The sequence below is a fragment of the Mauremys reevesii genome, linkage group 8 (assembly GCF_016161935.1).
Source record: "Mauremys reevesii isolate NIE-2019 linkage group 8, ASM1616193v1, whole genome shotgun sequence".
Taxonomy (NCBI): domain Eukaryota; kingdom Metazoa; phylum Chordata; order Testudines; family Geoemydidae; genus Mauremys; species Mauremys reevesii.
Genome location: NC_052630.1, coordinates 39,966,557 through 39,991,851, shown reverse-complemented (window position 1 = coordinate 39,991,851; position 25,295 = coordinate 39,966,557). Strand labels below are relative to the sequence as shown.

General features: G+C 45.5%; 1 protein-coding gene across 2 annotated transcripts in view; it reads right to left on the bottom strand.

Annotated features, from left to right (window-relative positions):
• Positions 1 to 25,295, bottom strand: part of LOC120371110 (regulator of G-protein signaling 5) — a 79,571-nt gene that overhangs the window by 30,800 nt on the left and 23,476 nt on the right. The window contains exon 2 of one of the 2 annotated variants that reach the window (XM_039486636.1): positions 15,178 to 15,288. In XM_039486636.1, the coding sequence (XP_039342570.1) occupies positions 15,178 to 15,288 (111 nt within the window). Of the gene's footprint in view, positions 1 to 972; positions 1,106 to 15,177; positions 15,289 to 25,295 lie in introns of those variants that run through there. The other variant, XM_039486639.1, reaches the window with a different exon arrangement.

The following is a 25,295-nucleotide window of genomic DNA, read 5'->3' as shown; positions in this document are numbered from 1 at the left end:
CATCCCCAAGGCAAACTGCTCATAAATGTCGACATTTCTGTTGGCTGGTTCAGAGCTGTGACTGCATAGCCTCTTCTCCTCAAAATCCCAGGAGGTTCAGTATCTCCTGTCTACTCCAGGCAGAAGTGTTTCTGGAGTGTGTACCTGGCATGGTCAGCTGGCCAGTTGCACTCAGCAATGAAGAGCTGCTAGATGTGCTGGCTAAGGCAGGCAATCAGGAAAAGGAATTTCATAAATGTGTGGGCTTTAAAGGGGAGGTGACTTCTGGTCTACATGACCCTTGGTCGGTAGAGTTCACAATGATGACCAGAGTGGTCATTGTACAATCCAGACTAATGACAGAAATGTATGCTCAGATCCTCTCCTGGACAATACAAAATATTTTAAGTCTGTTATTCCTTAAAGGTAATAATATATCACCTTATCATCTCAAATAGTTATTCAGACACTTCAATTTAAACACACTGGATTAGATAGAACAATAAAACATGTTTATTAACTACAAAGAGAGATTTTGAGTACAAGTTATGAGGCATAAAAGTCAGAAATGGTTACAAGAAAAATACAGATAAGACTTTTCTGTTACCTAATTTAATGAACTATATCAGATTCAAGCAAAGTTTCTCACACGTTTTCAGATGATACCTTACAAAACATGGCTTGTACAAAATTATCACAATAGTGTGTATGGTGTGAAAACAGATATATTCGGTCACAATGCAACACTGTGGGTCAGCAGCTGGAGGACAGTTAAGGTTGAATAAGTAATGTAATGTCTACACTTGCACTGCGTCAACCTAAGTACATCAATTGTGGCTCTTAGCTGGCTCTTAGGCTCGGGGAGGTAGTGTTCCCATGTCAGTTTAACAGGGCATTTATATTGGTGGGAGAGACATGCACAACTAGGTTGACATAAGCCGCCTTGCATCAAACCTAACTTTGTAGTGTAGACCAGGCTTCAGTAATTCTTACCCCTCTGAGGCCAAGCAGCACAAAAGCTACAATTCCTCCTTGTTAGGGCTTTTTATCCCTTTTCCCCTTCTGCTTCGATTTGCAAGTTCAGCTGCTGGGAGGAATTCAGTTGCATGTCTCCTTCCCATGGGTCAGAGGACAATGGTGGGGAGCAATCAACACAGTCTTTTGGCATCTGATGTTCCACAATGGTTTGTCTGGTGTTGGTGGGCCTTCTTTTGTTGGGCAGAAGATAACAGCTCCTGTGGCAAACTAGTATTTCACACTTGTTAATTCCTCTCTCATGTCTAGTGATTTACATTTACAGAGAAAACACTTAAATTTTACCTTATAGCAGGTGATACAGATGTTATAAGTGAGATTAATGCATACAGCAATTTACAAACATTCCATAAAGTCTAAACACTAAGCACATTTTTAGAACTCTACTACCTAGTTCAACAGTACTCATACACAGGTGAGCCAGACTTGTTCCAGCTGTGTAATTTGTCAGTGTTCAGTTGAGATTTAGGTGCACCTGGTCTGCCAGTGTCAAAACCATACACATGGCAGTACAACGTGATTACCCCAGTGAGAATCTGGTCAGGCCTCAGGGACTCACACAACAGTGTAAGGGATTCTTTCATCATCACAAGGTAAAGACTTATATAAACAGTCACACCCCAGCATCAGGCAGGAGTAGATGCTGAGATGGGAAATGAAACAACTATCTCCATGCACAGAAAAGGGACTCCAGACAGGTCTGCCAAGCACAGAGCCATTTGTGTTGAGATCCCTTCTTTGTGCCTTTATCCTCATGCAACAGTGTGTAAGTAAAGGATGCTGACTCTGGAGCCCCCAGGCACTCCAGGAGCACAGTGCCCAATTTGTTCCTAACAGCTTGTTAAAATGAGGCTAATGGTCAATAACAGCAGAACAGCATGACCCAGATTAAATCTCTGAAGGCACATCTGCAGAGTCTGCCAGGTGTTAATTTAACCAGATTGATTCAAGGGTACACAGCCTTGATTCATTTCCCCCGAAAGAGGCCATCAGTTTTTCTTAGAGAATCAGATGCTAATGGGTTTGTTGTGTTCTGATTCCTAAATCTGATGTGCCTCTGGTACAGATGGCAGTCTGTTCTTCAGAGATAAGGCTGGTGCTGATTCATATTGTAGATTTTCAGGCACTGGCATCCACCAGAGCTTGTGCCAGGCTCAAAGATAAATGCAAGGTGGATAATGCTGTATTAATAGTTACTGTTTCCTTTGTTTCCCAGCTTGTCCTTTGTAGGTCCCAGCCTTTAGCTTTTGTCTTTATTCCTACACACTTCGCTCCTAGCTATGCACTTTATTAATGTATTTTATAAACTCTTTTGCCTCCTAGTCACCTCCAGCCCTATTCTAGTTCACCTAACACCCCTCAGCATGAAAGTAACCTTGCCTAAGCTCCCCACACAGGCGTGTGCAATTGTTCACCCAGATGCTACAGTGATGGTCAGCTATATAATGCCCTAACAGACAGGGGACTTCTGACAGTTCCCTAACAGTAAGCCCCTTGCCAGGGCTCCCAGAGCTCAGCAGCTGCACATGGTGTATGGCAAATGGTACTCACACAGCACTCCGTGCCTCGTGACTGCAACATCTGACAGATGCAGCATGTCACAAGCTCCCACAGTTTAAATTCAGTGACAGCCCCAGCCTCCTGCTCTGTGGGAAAAAAAAAGACACAGCAGACACCCTCCCAGGGCTGGGCCACTCCTCAACATATAGGGTACACCATTCTGGACTTTGCTGGACTTCCACCCAGCCACCACCCTATAACCAACAGCCCCTTCTACTGCACCTCTGAATGGGGCCCACTCAGTCTTCAGGGCTCTACAACAGGGGCTGCGCAGAGAAGTATTGCAGGATGAGCTTTTGTGCTGCTTGGCCTCAGAGGGGTAAGAATTACTGAAGCCTGGTCTACACTACAAAGTTAGGTTTGATGCAAGGCGGCTTATGTCAACCTAGTTGTGCATTAGCTAATGGGAGAGTGTGAGGAGATATAAGTTACATTCAAGAAGAATAAGGATTATATATTAGGTTTTTGTGGGTATAAAATTCAAACAAAATCCCTGCCATCTGAAAGCAGTGAGTGAGTGCAAAATACACTGTAAGACAATAGCTTTCATCCTTTTAATTGCCTTCTCTCAGGCTATTATGAATGGGTAATAAAAATAACAATGTATAATAATAACAATGCATTACATTTACATCACGCACATCTTGGAAGATCCCAAAGCACTTCGCAGACTGTTCTTAAAGCAACACTGCAGTGACAAATATGGTGAAGGAGCCTGAATGTTTCTATTTTAAGCTTCTGTTTTTAATTATTGATACTTTATTTTCTTAAGTATTCATATTTTGGGCTAACATTTTCAAGTTCTGGTCCAAAATTATGAGAGTAGAAGGGAAAATCCCTATTTTAAAAAAAGTAATGATTTTTGTAAACAGCGGGAGTTCTGGAGTATATGGGAAGTCAAAAGATTAAATTTGGCAAGATAAGAATACTGAAAGAGCAGAGATTGTCTTTCGGTGTTTTGGGGGAAATCAACTTTGAATATGCCCCATCATTCAATGGACTGTGTGCAGGCTTCTAGAACTCTTGGTATTTATAAATTTATCACCTCTTAATCTTCTCTTGGATTAGGTTCTACAGTCTCTTACAGTGAGGCAGGTTTTCCAGACCTCAAATTGTTCTTGTAGATTTTTTTTACTCCTTTCCAGTTTACCAACATAATTTCAAACATGGACACCAGAACTGGACACAGTATTCAGTAATGGTCTTGCCAATACTGTACACACAGGTAACACTGCCTCCCTGCTTCTACTCAATAGACCCTTGTTCATATATCCAAAAATCACATTGATCCTCTTAAGCCACAGCATTGCACTAGGAGTTCACTTGGTTTCCACCATGAACCCATAAGGCCTTTTCAGAGTCACTGCTTTCCAAGGCCTGTAAATGTGACCTGCATTCTCTGTTCCTTGGACTTTGCATTTGGCCATAATGAAACATATGTTGTTCCAATGACCCCACCTTATCAAGAGATCCAAATCTCTGTAGAACTCTGTGGAGCAACGACCAGAGGAGAACCAACAGAGGGAGTTTGCCTGGAGGGGAGTTCCCACAGAGATTTTTTGCCTTTCAGGCTTCTGTGAGCAGTAAATACAACGTCTAAAGAGGCTCTTAGGAGGAAGACAATATGGATAGTGAGCGATCAGCTGTTGTTGACCTGCACAGGATGTTCCATGTTTGTCTTTCTCCCAGACGATAGAAGCGACTTTGTCTGTACAAAGTGCAAGCTGGTCTCCATATTGGAAGAGAAAGTTAAAGGACTAGAGACCCAAATATCAACCCTGCACTGCATCAGAGAAAATGAAGATTTTCTGGATAGACGTCAGTGTTTGGTACTGCAGGCACAGCATGCTGAAGAATCAAAATCAAAACGGGGAAGAAAATTGGCAGCATGTGACCTCCAGAAGAATAAAGAGGAGAACCCATGTACTCCCAATGCAGATAGAGGTAAGAAACCATTTTCAGGTTCTCTGCACAGGTACTATGGAGGAGAATGGTTTGGAAGGGATGAGGGAAGGGATCAGAAGGAGACCCCATCAACCAAAAGGCATGGGGTGCATTGTCCTAGGGATGGGGGTTCCATGACCACCACTCCCAAGAGGAAGAGATAGGTAGTGGGGTTGGGGACTCCCTCCTAAGGGGGACGGAGTCATCCACCTGTTGTCCAGACCGGGAAACTTGAGACATCATGGTGGGCATGTGCTATAGACTTCTGGACCAGGAGGATGAGCTAGACGAGGCTTTCTTCAGATGATTAACTGAAGTTTCCAGAACACAGGCCTGGTTTCTCATGGGGGATGCCAATCACCCTGATGTCTGCTGGGAGAGCAATACAGCAGCGCACAGACAATCCAGGAAGTTTTTGTAGAATATTGGGGATAACTTCCTGGTGTAACTACTGGAGGAACCAACCAGGGACCATTCTCCTCTTGACCTGCTGCTTACAGACAGGGAACAATTGGTAGGGGAAGTAGAAGTGGGTGGCAACCTGGGCAGCAGTGACCATGAGGTGTGTGACGGAGCGATTCTGGCGGGACCCAACTGAGAGTGCCAAATCAGGACCAATTGCTCAAACAGGGCAGTTACAGCCCTAGGCTGGGGTTTTTCCACCTCTAAGGCAAACCAAACCAGCCAGACAAAAAGGACTTTGGTCTCACCCCACTGGCTAACCACAAGTCACACAAGCAATTTCCTTAGACACTCCAGTCTCCCAGCATCACCACCAGTGCACTCGTCCTGGGGATGAATGGTTATGAAAACCAACACCCCAATAAAAGAAAAAGGTTCCCTCGATCCCAAAGGACCAAGCCCCAGACCCAGGTCAATATACACATCAGATCTTACCCACAAATCACGCTGTTGCCAATCCTTTAGAATCTAAAATCTAAAGGTTTATTTACAAAGGGAAAAAGGTAGAGAAGAGAGGTAGAATTGGTTAAATGCAATCAATTACATACAGTAATGGCAAAGTTCTTAGTTCAGGCTTGCAGCAGTGCTGGAGTAGACTGCAGGTTTAGATTAAGTCTCTGGAATACATCCCCCACCGGGATGGGTCGTTCAGTCCCCTGTGTAAAGCTTCAGTTTGTAGCAAAGTCCCTCCAGAGGTCAGAAGCAGGATTGAAGACCAGATGGAGATGAGGCATTAGGCTTATATAGACTTTTCCAGGTGTAAGAATCCCTTTGTCTTCACTGTGGAATTTTACAGCAAAAATATGGAGTCTGGAGTCACATGGGCCAGTCCCTGCATACTTTGCTGAGTCACAAGGCGTGTCTGCCTTCTCTCCATGGGTCCATTGTGTCCTTAATGGTCCTTAATGGGCCATCAAATAGGCTAGGCAGAGCTAACACCAGCTTGTCTGGGAGGCTTCCCCCAGAAGCACAGCACAAACTTGAAATACTGACAGCATGGAGCCAACATTCATAACTTCAACTAAAAATGATACAGACATACAGACAGCATAATTATAACCAGCAACCCATAACCTGGTCTTAGACACCTTATATGACCCCCTTTACTTAGGATTTGGTGTCACTACAGGACCTTGGTTGCAACCCATGTTCTATATGGTCCCCATTTATATCAATAACGTCACACCCCCAACGCAAAATTGATGCAGGAAGGGATGACAAAACATCGCTGACTGCATCCCAAGAGCCCCCTTTCCTTGGGTCTGTCTCACTACAGCTAGTGTTGGGCTAGAGGCCGCACCAGGGTATAACCGAAATGGTTTATCAAAGTCATGTTCAATAACATGAATGGATCTCTTTACAAACTCAAGGTATAACTTGGTTAGCTTTTGCAGCATGGTTCCTGTATGTTTCATGTGATCTTGCCAAGAGCTAAAGAAAATAGCTACTTTATCCATACCAGTTCTGGCCAATATTTTGAACCCAAATAACATTAAGCCAATGTAGATATAGAGGTTGTTCATATTACAGGAATCTTGGCATTTAGCCATGAAAGCAATATGGTAGTGTGCCTCAGTTTCCCCTTTCATACAGCACATCAGGTCTGGAATGTATTTTCCCCTGTGAAAAGTTCCAACACTGTTTACATGCATTAACTGTGAAACATCAGTATAGCAAGGCCCTTTAACATAAAGTGTGTTTTCATGTATTCCTTTCAACATGTTTAAGGGATTTTCCAAAAGATTAGGCACATTGTACATTGTTACAGTTCTTGGCCATAGCAACACATTAGTTACAAAAATTAGCATTAGCAATAACAACAAATTCATTGCAAGTGTCCATTTACAGTCATGTTTGTCATGCCACACCCTTGGCTCAATACCATTGGAATTTGGGCATTTTAGGGTTAACCTGTGGGTTCCCTTTGCAAAATTCAGTCTTCTCTTTCCTTCTTGTTCTTCGGGACTAAACCCTGATTTCTCTTGCTTAACAGAGATCACCGGCTGATGGGGTGGGCCCTCTGTGCTAACAGCTATTAGCAAGTCTTTCTTCTCCCTGCCAGCCAAGTAATTCGCATCAACACAGACACTCGCTTTTAACTTCTTAGCTGCTATGGATTCCACGGCTGGACTTTGTCTTACGGAGATACCACACAAATCCAAAGAGTCTGAGGGTGAGAGCTGGCTTGCTCTCCCCTGCCTCCTCAAGCATTTAGCCATACAACTGTTCTGCCCTGAAGCACCAGTAACTGAATCTGTCCTCAGATCCTGAAGCACAGACTGCTCACTTACAGATTCAGCATGGAGACATTCCTGTCCCAACAGCATTGTCTCCCCACCAACAAGCTGGCCACACACAGCCAGGTGGTTATAGGGCTGCTCAACTTCCTTAACAGCTTCTACTCCACCTGAGACCTTTTCAAAGCTGCCCACACTGGATTTCTCAAAAGGAAAGTCAGTGGATCCATTCACAACAGAAAATTTCTGGCTGTTAGGAACTGAAACTTTCTTGATTAAATCACTTTTACACCCTTCAGTTGCAGTAAACTGTTTGCACAGGCTACCATGAGGATTCCTTTCCCTAGGAGCTTCTCTAAGCAGCAATTCACCCCTCTCAGAAATTCTGCCCTTCCCCTCTTCACCTAGGGCTTGCTCTAAAGGAACACTTCCCTGAGCAACCACAGATGCTACAGACTTTCTAGATAACAGGTCAGAAGTAGTCTCCTTCCTTGGCCATGAACAAGTTCAGGAATCTTTTCCTTCTTGCTACAAGTTGTCAAACTGTCAGTCGGTAACACAATTAAATCACCTTTATGCTCTCCTTGTGCCCTGGCTGGGGTATCACCCTGATCAGACAGAGTTGCTGCACCCTTTTCCAACCACACATTAGCAACTGGCAAACTACAAGCACCAGAATTGTCTGTTCTCTGGGATTTTGCTATGACACTAACTGGATGCAACCTAGTCACAGTGCCATTCCCCAGCAGACACAAACTCAGGACCATTCCTTCCTGGGCTTTAGCTGTATTTACAACCAACTTCGAGACAACTGAATCACCCTCAACCATTACAGGCTGACAGGCACCTTCTGTCTGCTCCACAGACACAGAAGAGCCGGAGACACATTCTCCTTTACCAGACACACAGCTTGGGATTTTACTTCCCTTGTCCCAGCACACAGGGCTGTTCACAGACAACTGCTTGGAGACTGGGGTAGCTTCCTTTATAGGCAAGTCAATACTCCTGACAGACACAGGCACATTCCCTCCACTGTCACATTTCTCCACACAGGAAACAGGTAAGGGATATGGACACTCATCTTCCACTATCCCTCCCTTCCCAAATTGCTGATTAGACAAAGCCATCAGCTCACAAGGCTGCCTAGTCTCCTGCAAACTTTCCCTACCAGGCACATTGCCTCTCCCAACAGATAAGCTGCTGCTCTTTTCACTACACTGAGTGACTTTTAGCAAATCACAGTTACCCATTTCAGGTTTACTTCTACAAGCTGCACTAGCCACCAATCCATTACCCATTACAAATTTACCCTCTCCCTCCTCAGTTAGGGATTTAACCTGAGAAACATTTTCCTCACCAATGAGATCTTTCTGCTCTTGATTTAACTCCAGATTCACTTCTGAGACATCAGACAGACATTCAGAAACTTCATTCCCAGACACACTGCTTCTTGGCACAGACAAACCTTTGGAGCAACCCACCTCAGGCAAATCATTGCCCACACTAGACACAGGTTTAAGATCATTCCTCTCCTGTGACTGGCTACCTGGATTGAACAAAGCTTTGACATTTTCCCCAATTAAAAGATCTTTAGGCAATAACTTCCTGACGCCAGCTATCACTTCATGCTGAGCCCCATTCCACTCAAGGTGGATTCTGGCTAAAGGCACACGGACAGTAAACTCACAGAGGATCACAACATTCACACTCTGATTTGGTAAATAATCTTCCTCTTTGACCAGATCTGCTTTAACAAGAGTGATGTTAGAAGCCATAATTTGCCCTAAACAGCTTTTACCATTGACTTTTACACACTCTATGAATTTTCCATTACCATTCCCATCCATAGCACTGGCACAATTTATGGGGCCACCCCCTACTGAACACACAGTAACAGCATTGACATAAAAGGTGTCATTGTTGGGGTACATTTGGTTACCCCCAGACAACTGCTCAGAGTTATACAACATACCAACATTGTTACAAACTGGACTTTCAAGAGGATACAGTCTCTGCTGTTCTTCCATTGCTTTTTTGACTTGGAGTTGGAGTCTAGCTGTCTCCTGTTGCATCTGTCGAGTTTTCTCCTCAGCAGCCAGCAGCTCCAGATGCCTCTTACGAGCTTTTTCTTCTCTCTTAGCAACTTCTTTCTTTCTCTCATCAGCCTCTTTCTCCATTCGAATTTCTGCCAGTTCTTGCTCATAATCAAACTGCAGGCTGTCTCTCAAGGCTTGCAGTTTCCTTGCTGTTCCTGATGCTCTCTGTCTCATGGTCACTGATCTTTAACCAACCAAACTCTCAATCCCAAAGTTAAAATTTGGATAGCGTGGGGTTCTGACCCAAAGCTTAATTGACCTGGTTCTGTGGATCCAAGCACGACTACGCCACTGTGACGGAGCGATTCTGGCGGGACCCAACTGAGAGTGCCAAATCAGGACCAATTGCTCAAACAGGGCAGTTACAGCCCTAGGCTGGGGTTTTTCCACCTCTAAGGCAAACCAAACCAGCCAGACAAAAAGGACTTTGGTCTCACCCCACTGGCTAACCACAAGTCACACAAGCAATTTCCTTAGACACTCCAGTCTCCCAGCATCACCACCAGTGCACTCGTCCTGGGGATGAATGGTTATGAAAACCAACACCCCAATAAAAGAAAAAGGTTCCCTCGATCCCAAAGGACCAAGCCCCAGACCCAGGTCAATATACACATCAGATCTTACCCACAAATCACGCTGTTGCCAATCCTTTAGAATCTAAAATCTAAAGTTTTATTTACAAAGGGGAAAAGGTAGAGAAGAGAGGTAGAATTGGTTAAATGCAATCAATTACATACAGTAATGGCAAAGTTCTTAGTTCAGGCTTGCAGCAGTGCTGGAGTAGACTGCAGGTTTAGATTAAGTCTCTGGAATACATCCCCCACCGGGATGGGTCGTTCAGTCCCCTGTGTAAAGCTTCAGTTTGTAGCAAAGTCCCTCCAGAGGTCAGAAGCAGGATTGAAGACCAGATGGAGATGAGGCATTAGACTTATATAGACTTTTCCAGGTGTAAGAATCCCTTTGTCTTCACTGTGGAATTTTACAGCAAAAATATGGAGTCTGGAGTCACATGGGCCAGTCCCTGCATACTTTGCTGAGTCACAAGGCGTGTCTGCCTTCTCTCCATGGGTCCATTGTGTCCTTAATGGTCCTTAATGGGCCATCAAATAGGCTAGGCAGAGCTAACACCAGCTTGTCTGGGAGGCTTCCCCCAGAAGCACAGCACAAACTTGAAATACTGACAGCATGGAGCCAACATTCATAACTTCAACTAAAAATGATACAGACATACAGACAGCATAATTATAACCAGCAACCCATAACCTGGTCTTAGACACCTTATATGACCCCCTTTACTTAGGATTTGGTGCCACTACAGGACCTTGGTTGCAACCCATGTTCTATATGGTCCCCATTTATATCAATAACGTCACAAGGTGATTGAGTTCAGGATCCTGACAAAAGGAAGAAATGAGAGTAGCAAAATATGGACGCTGGACTTCAAAAAAGCAGACTTTGACTCCCTTAGGGAACTGATGGGCAGGATCCCCTGGGAGACTAATATGAGGGGGGAAGGAATCCAGGAAAGCAGGCTGTATTTTAAAGAAGCCTTATTGAGGGCACAAGAACAAACCATCCCGATGTGCAGAAAGAATAGCAAATATGGCAGGTGACCAGCTTGGCTTAACAGTGAAATCTTAAACACAAAAAGGAAACTTATAAGAAGTGGAAACTTGGACAGATGACTAGGGAGGAGCATAAAAATATTGCTCGAGCATGCAAGGGTGTAATCAGGAAGGCCAAAACACAACTGAAGTTGCAGCTAGCAAGGGATGTGAAGGGTAACACGAAGGGTTTCTATAGATATGTTAGCAACAAGAAAAAAGGCCAGGGAAAGTATGGGACCTTTAATGAATGGGGGAGGCAACCTAGTGACAGATGATGTGGAAAAAGCTGACGTACTCAAAGCTTTTGTTGCCTCAGTCTTCACAGACAAGGTCAGCTCCCACACAGCTGTCCTGGCCAACACAGTATGGGGAGGAGGAGAGCAGCCCTCAGTGGTGAAAGAACAGGTTAAAGACTATTTAGAAAAGCTGGACATGCACAAGTCCATGGGTCCAGATCTAATGCATCCAAGGGTGCTGAAAGAATTGGCTGATGTGATTGCAGAGCCAGTGGCCATTATCTTTGAAAACTTGTGGCAATCAGGGGAGGTCCCAGATGACTGGAAAAAGGCAAATATAGTGTCCATCTATAAAAAAGGGAAGAAGGAGAACCCGGGGAACTACAGACGGGTCAGCCTCAGCTCAGTCCCTGGAAAAACCATGGAGCAGGTCCTCAGGGAATCCATTTTGAAGCATTTTGAGGAGAGGAAGGTGATCAGGATTCACCAAGGGAAAGTCATGCCTGACCACCCTGATTGCCTTCTATGATGAGATAACTGGCTCTGTGGATTGGAGAAAGCAGTGGACATGATATATCTTGACTTTAACAAAGCTTTTGATATGGTCTCCCACAATATTCTTACCAGCAAGTTCAAAAAGTATAGACTGTATGAATGGACTATAAAGTGGATAGAAAACTGGCTAGATTGTCAGGCTCAATGGGTAGTGATCAAAGGCTCAATGTCTAGTTGGCAGCTGGTATCAAGTGGAGTGCTCCAGGGGTCATTCCTGGGGCTGGTTTTGTTCAACATCTTCATTAATGATCTGGATGATGGGATGGATTGCACCCTCAGCAAGTTCACAGATGACACTAAGCTGCGGGGAGAGGTAGATACGCTGGAGGGTAGGGATAGGGTCCAGAGTGACCTAGACAAATTGGACGATTGGGTCAAAAAAAATCTGATGAGGTTCAACAAGGACAAGTGCAGAGTCCTGCACTTAGGACGGAAAAATCCCATGCACCGCTACAGGCTGGGGACCAATAGGCTAAGCAGCAGTTCTGCAGAAAAAGACCTGGGGATTACAGTGAATGAGAAGCTGGATATGAGTCAGCAGTGTGCGCTTGTTGCCAAGAAAGCTAACGACATATTGGGCTGCATTAGTAGGAGCATTGCCAGCAGATCGAGGGAAGTGATTATTCTGCTCTATTCAGCACTGGTGAGCCCACATCTGGAATATTGCATCCAGTTTTGGGGGCCCCCCCCCCACTACAGAAAGGATGTGGACAAATTGAAGAGAGTCCAGCAGAGGGCAACAAAAATTATCAGTGGGCTGAGGCACATGACTTATGAGGAGAGGCTGAGGGAACTGGGCTTGTTTAGTCTGCAGAAGAGAAAAGCCAGGGGGGATTTGATAGCAGCCTTCAATTACCTGAAGGGGGGTTCCAAAGAGGATGGAGCTCGGCTGTTCTCAATGGTGGCAGATGACAGAACAATGAGCAATGGTCTCAAGTTGCAGCGGGGGAGGTCTTGATTGGATATTAGGAAACACTGTTTTCACTAGGAGGGTGGTGAAGCACTGGATTGGGTTACCTAGGGAGGTGGTGAAATCTCCATCCTTAGAGGTTTTTAAGGCCTGGCTTGACAAAGCCCTGGCTGGGATGATTTAATTGGGGTTGGTCCTGCTTTGAGCATGGGGTTGGACTAGATGACCTCCTGACATTTTTTCCAACCCTAATCTTCTGTGATTCTATGATTTTAACTCACCTGTTCCAATCATTACTTACCACTTCACCAATGTTTGTGTCATCTGAAAGTTTGACCAGCAAAGATTTTACATTTTCTTCCAGATCATTATTAAAGATGGAGGAGTAAGACCAAGAACAGATTCATGCAGGGCCCTACAGAAACACCCACTTTGGATGATGATTCACCACTTTACAGTCTATTTTTGAGATCTATCTGTTAGCCAGTTTTTAAACCAGTTAATATGTGCTACGTTAATTCTTTTTAGTGCTGCTAATTATTTTAACTAGCATGTTATTTAATACTAAGGCAAATGAATTAAATAAATCTCAGTAGTTTGCCAACAATTTGTCAAACCAAATTTGCAATCTCATAAAAAAAATAAAATAAAATCATGGTTGTTTGAAAGACCTGTTTTCTGTAAAACCATATTGATTGGTATTAATTATGCTGCCATCTATTAATTCTTTACCACTGTCTCCCATAACAGAGTTTCCACAGTTTTTCCTTTGATTGATGTCAGGCTGATGGGCCTGTAGTTACCCATTCTTATCCTTTTTAAATATCAACACAAAGTAACTTTCCTCCAGTGCTCTGTGACTTCCCCAGGAAAATGCTACTTCTTTCTAGAGGTTTGAGGCCAAGGCCCTGAGTTCTCTTTCCCTAACTGGGACATATGGGGGAGGATAGCTCAGTGGTTTGAGCATTGGCCTGCTAAACCCAGAGTTGTGAGTTCAATTCTTGAGGGGGCCATTTGGGGATTGGTCCTGCTTTGAGCAGAGGGTTGGACTAGATGATCTCTTGAGGTCCCTTCCAACCCTAATAATCTATGATTCTATGTGGGGACTATCATAGTCTAAAAATCAAATAATTAGAATAATAAAAGTTTCATCCAAACCCAAAAGTATGGCAGAAATGAGTGACAAAGAAGGGGGAAAGAGAATGAAAAAACTCATACATAACAGTAGCTTTCTGCATACATCTATCATGCTTTCTCTATTAGATGCTACAGATAAATTATGACCCCTCAGGTGCCTCATTTTATGAGCAACACATCACTTCACCCAACACAAAAAGCAGCTAGACTGAGGCTGGAGGCCAGAGCTGTTTGATGACACCCAGCTGCAGTTTAGGAAAGGAAGTTGAGAAGAGCACCACATCTAGCTGGAACAGCAGAGAGACATGGTGAGGCACATAGAATTACCCCTCAGAGAACTGGCCAGGACATTCTGTTTAGATTAGGCAATTGATTTGAAAATTTAACAGAAAAGCAGAAACAAGCAGGCCCCAGCCCCCCAGTAAAACTAAATGCCCCTTGAGCCAGGGTGGTTCAGGATAACAGGTCATTCCACTCAGTTCTAATGACCCAGGGTTTGGCTACACTGGAGAGTTGCAGCGCTGGTGGTGGGTTTACAGCGCTGCAACTTACTCACCGTCCACACTTGCAAGGCACATACAGTGCTGCATCTCCCTGGCTGCAGCGCTGGCTGTACTCCTGCTCTGCCTCGGGTATAACTATTGCAGCGCTGGTGATGCAGCGCTGCTCCACCAGTGTGGCCACCAAAAGCGCTGTATTTGGCCTCCAAATTTTTCCCATAATGCTTTTAACTAAAGAACTCTCTTTGTTTTGTTATGATGCCTCTCTTTGTTTTGTTGTGAACTCGGGGCTCCCGGAGCTGCTTATCTAAAAAACAAACACAGCTCCTGTTTGCTGTGAATGAGGCAGGCAGGTGGATGAATGTCTACAGCTAGTGTTTGCTTGAGGAGAGAAACAGCACGGCGGGGGGGGGGGGGGAAAGGGAGTCCATCGGAGCAGCTGCTTATCTGGTCTGCAGGCTATTTGCATTTAAGAGTGAATGAGGGGTCGGGGAAATGGTCAGAATTTGCAAGGCAGGGAGCTGACAGAGCATGAACGAGGTGGTGAGAGGAGCCGAGGGTTGCACTGATATCGCCTTGGGCAAACTTAAAAGAAAGGAAGGGATCGGAACTTGCAATCCCACTCTCTCTCTCCCCGTCACACTCCACCCCACCCCCCTCTTTTGAAAAGCACATTGCAGCCACTTGAACGCTGGGATAGCTGCCCATAATGCACCACTCCCAACACCACTGCAAATGCTGCAAATGTGGCCACACTGCAGCGCTGGTAGCTGTCAGTGTGGCCACACTCCAGCGCTTTCCCTACACAGCTGTACGAAGACAGCTGTAACTCCCAGCGCTGCACACCTGCAAGTGTAGCCAAGCCCCCAGTGTCTCCAGTGTCTGACAAAGCAGCATTGATAAATGGGGAAGTACTCACTTCTGGGTCTTGGCTGGCTTCTCCGGCTTCTCTGGGTATGGGATGATCAGGTCAATAGCCGAGTCAGGCTTCTGGAGAAGTGTGCCCAACTTGGTCTTGATCTCCTTTGCTCTGCAGAGGATAGAAAGCAAGAGTGAAGAGAAGATGGAGAGAGACTCTTCAGAGTGCATATAAATATCTCTTGGCAATGATTACTATGATCATGCGTAGTCCTGGCTTGACGTAGGTAACTTGCCTCATTTCTCTGTGGGCATAACTGAGAAGGTGAATGGAAGGTTAAATTGTAAATAAGAACATAAGAATGGCCCTACTGGGTCAGACCAAAGGTCCACCTAGCCCAGTAGCCTGTCTTCCGACAGTGGCCAGTGCCAGGTGCCCCAGTGAGAATGAACAGAACAGATAATCATCAAGTGATCCATCCCCTGTTGCTCATTCCCAAGTTCTGGCAAACAGAGGCTAGGGACACCATTCCTGCCCATCCTGGCTAATAGCCATTGATGGACATATCCTCCATGAATTTATTTAGCTCTTTTTTGAGCCCTGTTATGGTCTTGGCCTTCACAACATCCTCTGGCAAGGAGTTCCACAGGTTGACTTTGTGTTGTGTGAAGAAATATTTCCTTTTATTTGTTTTAAATCTGCTGCCTATTAATTTCATTTGGTGACCCTTAGTTCTTGTGTTATAAGTTGTAAAAAACACTTCCTTATTTACTTTCTCTACACCAGTCACGATTTTATAGACCTCAATCATATCTCTCCTTAGCCATCTCTTTTCCAAGCTGAAAAGTCCCAGTCTTATTAATCTCTCCTCAGACAGAAGCCGTTCCATACCCCAATCATTTTTGTTGCCCTTCTCTGAACCTTTTCTAGTGCCAGTATATCTTTTTTGAGATGGGGTGACCACATCTGCACACAGTGTTCAAGATGTGGGTGTACCATGGATTTATATAGAGGCAACATAATATTTTCTATCCCATTATCTACCCTTTTCTTAAATATTCCCAGCATTCTGTTTGATTTTTTGACTTCCGCTGCATATTGAGTGGGCTTGACAAACAGTTCCTAGCATGAAGGTGTTGCTGCTTATCTTAGCTAGCACAGACATCCTGACTCTAGCATACTATGGACAAGATAAACCTGGAATGCAAAGATCAGGTTCCACATGAACAGCACATGGACAGAGCATGCTGTTCAGAGAATTGGTTCCTGCAAAGTAACCAAGCCCTGCCAAAAATGTGTGATGTAATGTATAGAAAATGCAATGTAATATGTAAATGTGTGTAAAGGAAGAGGTTGTCTGTGCAACTTTGGATGTGGGTAGACCCTCTACCCACACCCTAGGCTTGAGTCTGATCAACTCAGCATAGCTTCGCTGTATCCCAAATAAAGAAACCTAACTGATGAAATCCAGAGTCGAACTGAGTGGTTTGGATCCCAGAGAACTGGATGAAATGTTCTCCCAGAACCGGAAAAGGTATTCTGGATAAGTTGAATGGAAAAGGTCTCGGGGGGGGGGGGTGTGTGGAATTCCAACATCATGTTTCTACTGAGTGTACTTGCCTGGGAAGGAGGCACAAGCCCTGCCATGAGAGACAGTCATTTACGTGGTGGCTGTATAGTATGTAGTTATTATGCTTCTGTTTCCTGTCTGCCTCTAAGGTTGCTGTTCATGGGCTGGAGACAGACAACCATTGTGAACTGAACATGCAGAAGACAGACTGGGGGTACTCTCTCATGGACATGCAACATTTGATGTTCCTTATTTATTTGTTCCTTGGCTCTAAGCATAGGTCAATCTGTCTGAAAGCATGTGCCTGTCCTTTGTGTATAGAGGTATAGCAGCTCTGACACAGCAGGCTCTGGCTCAGCAAGCGATGCCTCACAAAACTGCACCCTTGCTTGGTTTGGATGCTCTGCCATGAAGAGCCGTGCCACAGGTCATGTTGGAAACGAGGCTCTATTTCCAAGAAAACTTTGACTTTTCAGTGAAAAAATTGAAAACTGAAAAACTTTTGGCTGAAAACTGACATTTTTCAATTTGGAAATGGCACCTTAGAGCTTCCTGGGAATTGTAGTTCAGGTGCTTCATGCCACCTTTCTCCCTGTGGCTGGGGTCCCTGGCTGGACCACACCCCCAGTCAGTTGTTGGGCATTCAGCTTTTTAGTGGAAAGCAGACACTTTTAGTGAAAATTTCATTTAGCTGAAACCCCCAATTTTCTGTCCAAATTCAGCCTTGATGGCAAATGGGCAGATATATTGTGCAGGGCTTGGAGAGAGGCCAGGGTGGGTCCTTGGCACCCTGGGCAGGAGTGAGCTGCAGCCCTGGAGTGTAAAGGAACAGCCTGCATGGGGCACATGGCTAGGAGGGGATGCAGCAGACACAAGGGAGCAAGGAGCAAGAACAGAGATGCATGATGTCAGGCTGGAAGGGATCTCGATAGGTCATCTAGTCCCTCCCTCCATACGGAGGCAGGACCAAGTAAACCTAGACAATCCCTGACCAGTGTTTGTCCAACCTGCTCATAAAAACCTCCAGTGATGAGGATTCCACAACCTTCCTTGGAGTCTATTCCAGAACTTAACTACCCTTAAAGTTAGAATCTAACCTAAATCTCCCTTGCTGCAAATCAAACTCATTACTTCTTGTCCTACCTTCAGTGGACATGGAGAACAATTGATCACTGTCTTCTTTATAACAGCCCTTAATATATTTGTTAAGGGTTATTATCAGGTCTCCACTTAGTCTTCACTTCTCCAGACTAAACATGTCCACTTAATTTAGTTACATGAGTACGAAAACAGACCAAGTGAAAAACATATGTGATACAATTGTAATTAACCAGGCACTATCTCAGGCTCCTCACAGTTCCTTGTCCCTCTGCTCCCTAGTGAAAGTACAGGCTTCAAGTACAGCCTTCAAATTTTCTTTCTCTGTCCTGAGACTCTGACCAAGGTCCAAATCAGTTTATGCATCTTCACCAGGGACGGGGGGACAAGGTTGGATGTCAAAGCTGTGGGCTTTCTACTCTGGTCTTTAATTACCTGTGATTGCAGGGCCCTGAAGAGCATTGGTCTTCATTTCCTGTGCACAGGCCTGTCAGCATCTGCTGGACAGTCACCATAGCAAACTGACAAACAGGCACATCAAATTTCATAAACATCACCCTGAGATCTCCCCCACTCAATACACATTGCAAAGGCTGAAGCTAGGGTTCTGAAAGGAGCTGAGGGAGTTAGGTACCCAAATCCCACTGACCTTTGGGTGCCTAACTCCTTTATCTGCTCTGGAAATCTCACCTGACCGGGCACGTGCACAAGGGGACTAAACGGCATAGACAGCAGGACTGACGTTTCCTAAGCCCTGAGAGCTTGGCCTTGCAACCTAAGTAACGGCCTTGTGATGAAGCATGTAACAGAAACTGTGCTATGAGAAATCACTGCAGGCACTCAAGGCTTCCTTGCATGCCAGCAGTAAAGAGATGGAAGCAGTTAGAAACCCTATCAGAGGTAGAACCTAGAGGGAGGTGGGAGTCAGCATAATGCTGTCACCGGTCTGATCAGGCTCCCCATGATGGCAGCCCAATAGATGGCTCAGTGAATCTAGCCTCTGGATGCCCAGATGTTTTAAGCCTCTGGAGTCTGAACAGAGCCCAGGCAGCCCCAGTCTTCAGGTCCCTAGACACACTCATGAGGTGAAGACCTTCTGTCTAGCACCCCTTCCTGGGAGCAGAGACCACATAGTCTCCTGCTCAGTCCGTGGAATCAGTGTTGACTGTTACAGAGTCTCTCTGTAGCTTAACCACTCCCTGAGGGTGTTAGCCTCCTGAGGTAGTTTAACTTTCTCCAGGGCACTGTCACGAATATAGGGAAGGGTAACAACCTTTATGTATGCAGTAACATAAAATCCCTCCTGATCAGAGGTACAGACAGAGGTACAGAATCATTTTACCTGTAAGGGGTTAATCAGTTCAATTAACCTAGTTGGCACCTGACCAGAAGGACCAATGGGAAAAGAAGATACTTTCAAATCTGTGGCGGGGAGGTTTTGTTTGTGCTCTCTTTGTTTGTTCCCCCTGGATAGAGAGACAGAGAGACCAAGCACGTAAACCATCTCTTGAAAAGATACCTTGCAATGATACATCTAAAATTACAGAAATTGTAAGTAAAGGCAAGGAAATGTGTTAGATTATCTTTTGGTTTAGCTTGTGAATTTTCCCTATGCTAAGAAAGAGGTTTATTCCTGTTTTTATTCCTGTAACTTTGAAGTTGAGCCTAGAGGGGAATCCTCTGTGTTTTAAATCTTTTTATCACCCTGTAAAATGACCTTCCATCCTGATTTTACAGAGGTGCTTCTTTTACTTTTTTCTTTATAATAAAGTTCTTCTTTTAAGAACCTGATTGATTTTAGTGTGCTAAAAATAAAGCATCTGGTCTGTACTTTTATTAAAGGCAATTGGTTGGTATATTATTCTCAAGCCTCCCCAGGAAAGGGGGTGAAGGGGCTTGGGGAAATATTTTGAGGAAACAGGGACTCCAAGTGGTCCTTTTCCTGAATCGTTGTCTAGATCACTTGGTGGTGGCAACAATACCATCCAAGAACAAGGAAAGGATTTGTGCCTTGGGGAAGTTTTTAACCTAAGCTGGTAGAAATAAGCTTAGGGGGTCTTTCATGTGGGTCCCCACATCTGTACCCCAGAGTTCATAGTGGGGAAGAAACCCTGACAGGCACATGGTAGGTGTAGCATACAACACACAGAGACACTTGCACAGAGTTTAACACGTTATTGCATTTTACTGAATCACCGAAGATCTACACAGATCCATATAACGTATATATCCCCTCTCTAGCTCACCCTTTCCTGGTGAGTCCTTTGGGGACTATGTGAATTCAGAAAGGCAGGGCCCCCCTGCCTCACCCAGCTCCTGCAGCAATTTCCCTCATATTAAGCTTGTGAAATATGGCAGAATTGAGAACAGCTTCTGCCCTCTGTAACCTTCCAATCTCCTCTGTTCCATAACTCCGTGGTCAGTCTCAGTAGGTGACTACAGAGTCCTACAAGGAAACTACAAGGAGATTAGGGATAATCTTGGCATGGCACAATATCTAAACGAATATTTTGCCTCGGTCTTTAATGAGGCTAATGAAGGGCTAAGGAATAGTGGTAGAGGGACTGACGGGAATGAAGATATGGGGATAGACATTACGGTATCTGAGGTAGAAACCAAACGTGAACAGCTTAACGGAAGTAAATCAGGGGGCCCGGATAATCTTCATCCTAGAATATTAAGGGAATTGGCGAGTGAAATTGCAAGCCCGTTAGCGATGATTTTTAATAAATCTCTAAACTCGGGGGTTGTACCGTTTGACTGGAGATTAGCTAATATAGTTCCTATATTCAAGAAGGGGAAAAAAAGTGACCCAGGTAACTACAGGCCTGTTAGTTTAACATCTGTAGTATGCAAAGTCATGGAAAAAATTTTAAAGGAGAGAGTGGTTACGGACCTTGAGGCCGACGGCAACTGGGACAAATTACAGCATGGTTTTACGAAAGGTAGATCGTGCCAAACCAGCCTGATCTCCTTCTTTGAGAAAGTAACAGATTTTTTAGACAAGGGAAATGCGGTGGATCTAATATATCTTGATTTCAGTAAGGCGTTTGATACGGTACCGCATGAGGAATTACTGATTAAATTGGAAAAGATGGGGATCGAAATGAAAATCCAGAGGTGGATAAGGAGCTGGTTAAAGGGGAGACTGCAGAGGGTTGTATTGAAGGGTGATCTGTCGGGTTGGAGGGGGGTTACCAGTGGAGTTCCTCAAGGTTCGGTTTTGGGTCCGATTTTATTTAATCTATTTATCGCTGACCTCGGAACCAAAAGTAGGAGTGGGCTGATAAAGTTTGCGGATGACACCAAGTTGGGAGGTATTGCCAATTCGGAAAAGGATCGGGATATCCTCCAGGGAGATTTGGATGACCTTGTAAACTGGAGTATTAGTAATAGGATGAAATTCAATAATGAGAAGTGTAAGGTTATGCATTTAGGGATGACTAACAAGAATTTTAGTTATAAGCTGGGGACGCACCAGTTGGAAGTAACGGAGGAGGAGAAGGACCTAGGAGTCCTGGTTGATCGTAGGATGACTATGAGTAGGCAATGTGATGTGGCCGCTAAAAAAGCTAATGTGGTCTTGGGATGCATTAGGCGAGGTATTTCTAGTAGAGATAAGGAGGTGCTAGTCCCGTTATATAAGGCGTTGGTGAGACCTCATTTGGAGTATTGTGTGCAGTTTTGGTCTCCCATGTTTAAGAAGGATGAATTCAAACTGGAACGGGTACAAAGAAGGGCCACTAGAATGATCCGAGGAATGGAAAGCCTGTTGTATGAAAGGAGACTTGAGGAGCTCGGTTTGTTTTCCTTAACCAAAAGAAGGATAAGAGGAGATATGATTGCACTCTTTAAATATATCAGAGGGATAAATACCAGGGAAGGAGAGGAATTATTTCAGCTCAGTGCTAATGTGGACACGAGGACAAACAGATATAAATTGTCAGTCAGGAAATTTAGGCTCGAAATTAGACGAAGGTTTCTAACCATCAGAGGAGTGCAATTCTGGAACAGCCTACCGAGGGAAACAGTGGGGGCAAAGGACCTCCATGACTTTAAGATTAAGCTGGATAAGTTTATGGAGGGGATGGTATGATAGGATAACGGGTTTAGTCAATAGGTCAATAACGTGCCACACTGGTAATTAGTACAAAGGGTTAATGTTGGGATATTTGTAAGCAGAGTCAGGATGAGCCCTACCCTGACATCTGGTGGTAAATTATGAGGAGTGGGCAAAGGAATTTCAGGAATGCACATTTGCATTGGTAAACCCACTCCACTTAGCATAACACACAGCAGCATGGGATGGTTATTTTCACAGCTGTGGAATCCCCAATTTCTTTGTTATTGGGGCAGGAAGGAAAAAAAAGGGCTGTTACCTTAATTATGTGAATGAGGAACTATGAGACTGCTTTATGACAGAAATGACTCAACCTACATTAAATAGTACTTGCTAGACAAGGGACATGGGTCCCAAAACCCAGTGAAGGGAGAGAGGTTTGGGACTGGTGTGTGTACCTGATGGTATGGGCCCCTTTTGAGGGCCTGGAACACCAATTGCACTTCCTCCTCTCTCCACTGTTAAAGAGCAGAGCTAATTTTGAATCCTTTAGGAGTCCATCTAGAGGTTGCTGACCTGAATTCACGTTGGGCCATGTGGCACTGGGGCTCTCCTACTACAAGTTGAAATCACTAAGAGCTGAGATCACTGAGTGCTGTGTTAAGTAGTGGGAGAGCCTGAAGATCTATCACCAAGCAGCTGGCAGAGCGGAGCAGTCTGCAGCACGTTGGAGCAGCCCATGGAACAGTGAGCAGTGTGGAGCGGTTTGCGGGGACGGCTGACGTGGTTCACGGGTCTGCTGAAGGAGCAGCACAGCTGGTGGAGAGGAGCCAGTCGTGGTGAACTCCACGGAGAAGCGGGGCAGTCGGCCCTGGCCCACGTAAGGTGTCCCTTAGCACCTTGTGTGCGTGACCCCCCACCCCATTTCCACCCAGGCTGGGGGGGGGGTAAAACTCTGCAGATAAACTTTTGAACTCTGGGGTGGCACTGACCAGAGACTGAGACTTTTGGGTTGTTGGACTTTGGGGTGATTGGACTTAAGACCCTAAGGACAGTGCCAAATGTACTTGGAGGTGGGTTTTGCTTATGGTGTGTGTATAGTCCTGTTTGTGGTGTCTCTCCAACGTGATGCCGCATTGTTTCCCTCCTTTATTAAAAGGATTTTGCTACACTCAGACTTCGTGCTTGCGAGTGGGGAAGTATTGCCTCCTAGAGGCGCCCGGGGGGGTGGTAGGTAATTGTCCCAGGTCACTGGGTGGGGGCTCGAGCCGGTTTTGCATTGCGTTCTTGAAACGGAACCCCTGGATACTGAACCCGGCCCTTGTTGCTGCCAACTTAGAGGGGCAGAAGGGTTACATATTGTTAGCCTTTTCCGGAGGGTCTGGCTGGAGAGTCTTGCCCACATGCTCGGGGTTCAGCTGATCGCCATATTTGGGGTCGGGAAGGAATTTTCCTCCAGGGTAGATTGGCAGTGGCCCTGGAGGTTTTTCGCCTTCCTCTGAAGCATGGGACAGGGGTCGCTTGCTGGTGGATTATCTGCTACTTGAAGTCTTTAAATCATGATTTGGAGCATTCAACAGCAGAGTCAAGGGAGAGAATTAGTTCAGGAGTGGGTGGATCGGCTTATGTGGCCTGCATCTTGCAGGAGGTCAGACTAGATGATCATAATGGTCCCTTCTGATCTTGAATTCTATGATTCTATGATTCTATGATTGCTACGTGACCTCTCCCATGATAAATCAGTTCTCATGATTGGGAGACAGTCTATTGTTTAGAGTGATTCCATTTCAATGGTCAAGCACTTGAACATCAATAACCCTATTTCTTTATTGTTTTGCCACCCTCCTTTGGAATTCCAGTCCAACATTGAGGCAAACAAACAATAGAGAAGGCAAATGCAGGTTGCAGCTTGGCAATGATATACACAGAGAGTTAATCATCTCACATAGAATTCATAGCTTGCACACACAGATTCCCCAAATCCTCAGGGAAGGTTCACTTCACATGAGAGAGCAATGGCTGAGGCAGTCACAGGCCACTATTCTACACTACTCCAAATAGGGACATTTATGCCAGTGAGAAAGAAGTCAGCCCAATGAAGGAGAGGGCTGCTCCCCTGCTCCTCCTCGGACCCCTCAGGGATGTTTTACATGGAATCAAGGTTCTGCACAAGAGGAATGGGGAGTGGCCTGACCTTCAGGGAGTGGAATCAGCAGGGAACAGATTCAAACTTCATGGAGGCCACTGAGAACTGGCCAGACACTTTAAGACTATACTGCTCTCCCCTTAAAGCACGTGCTGTCTGGGTGACCCCCACTCAGAGGGGCCCAGTTGCAGCCTGGGCTGGGTTCTTTGTGAGCACTGCCTTCTTTCTGGAAGGGGCTAGCATAAGGCACAGGGCAGGTCTCCATCCCATATTACATGGGATCAAAGGCTCTGAGCCTCTGCTTGTCCAGTGATGGGCTGGGCTGGGGAAGACCCCTCCTCCACCAAATCCATAGGGAAACCACATGTGAACAGTCTGTGCTCCTTTCTCACCTAGAATTTAGCCAACCCTGAGTTTCCATTTCTCAGGTTTTGCTGTTGTCCAACACTGGTCCCCTGTGCCATCCCATCCTGGCTATCCTCAGAACAACTGGGAGTGCAGGGGCAAAGTTGTTTAGTGTCTCATGCATGAGCCCCATGTTGCCCAGTGCACTGCATGCAGGGTTTGTTTAGAAAGAAGCAAGACTAATTTATTTAGCTGGATCCATGGGTGGCGGATATAATAGGCCAGGGAAGGCTCAGCCTACCCTGGCAGAGCCGCTGCTGAGGGACACCAGGTTGTGGGTTTTTGCTTATTATTATGTGCTATGCAGGTTCCAGGGCAGCTGAGGTGGTGGGATCTGCTATACAGCTTCCTGGGGTCATCAGTAATCTACCTGGACTCCAGAGAGATTACTGATGAACCTGGGAAGCTGAGTAGCAGATACCACCTCCTCAGCCACCCCGGAACCTACTTGGCACACATAAAAAGCTCAGCATTCTTCTTCTGGGAGTCTGGGGGTCTCAGGAGGTGAGGCGCATTGCCTTTCCCATTCTCCGGCCTGGGGCTCAGGTCGGCTGGCCCCAGGCTCGGGTTGGTAGGCCGGCTGGTGCAGCTGGGGCAGCTAGGGCTGGCCTGGGATTGGGGTTGGTCAGCTGGCCAGCAGAGCTGGGACTGGCCTTGGGCTCAGGTCAGTCGGCCAGCACAGCTGGGGCCAGCCCAGGGCTCCTCTGGTGGCGGGGCGGGGGGGAGGGGCAGCCTGGGGTTCTGCTGGCCTGGGGCTTCTCCAGCCATGGGAGGGAATCTGAGATAATGACACCCATATCTGGATCTGAGATAATGACACCCAATATAGGGAGCCCTGTGGTTTGCTTCAACTTTGTAATCATCCCAAAGAGCAATTTACTAGCTGTGTGTCCTGGTTT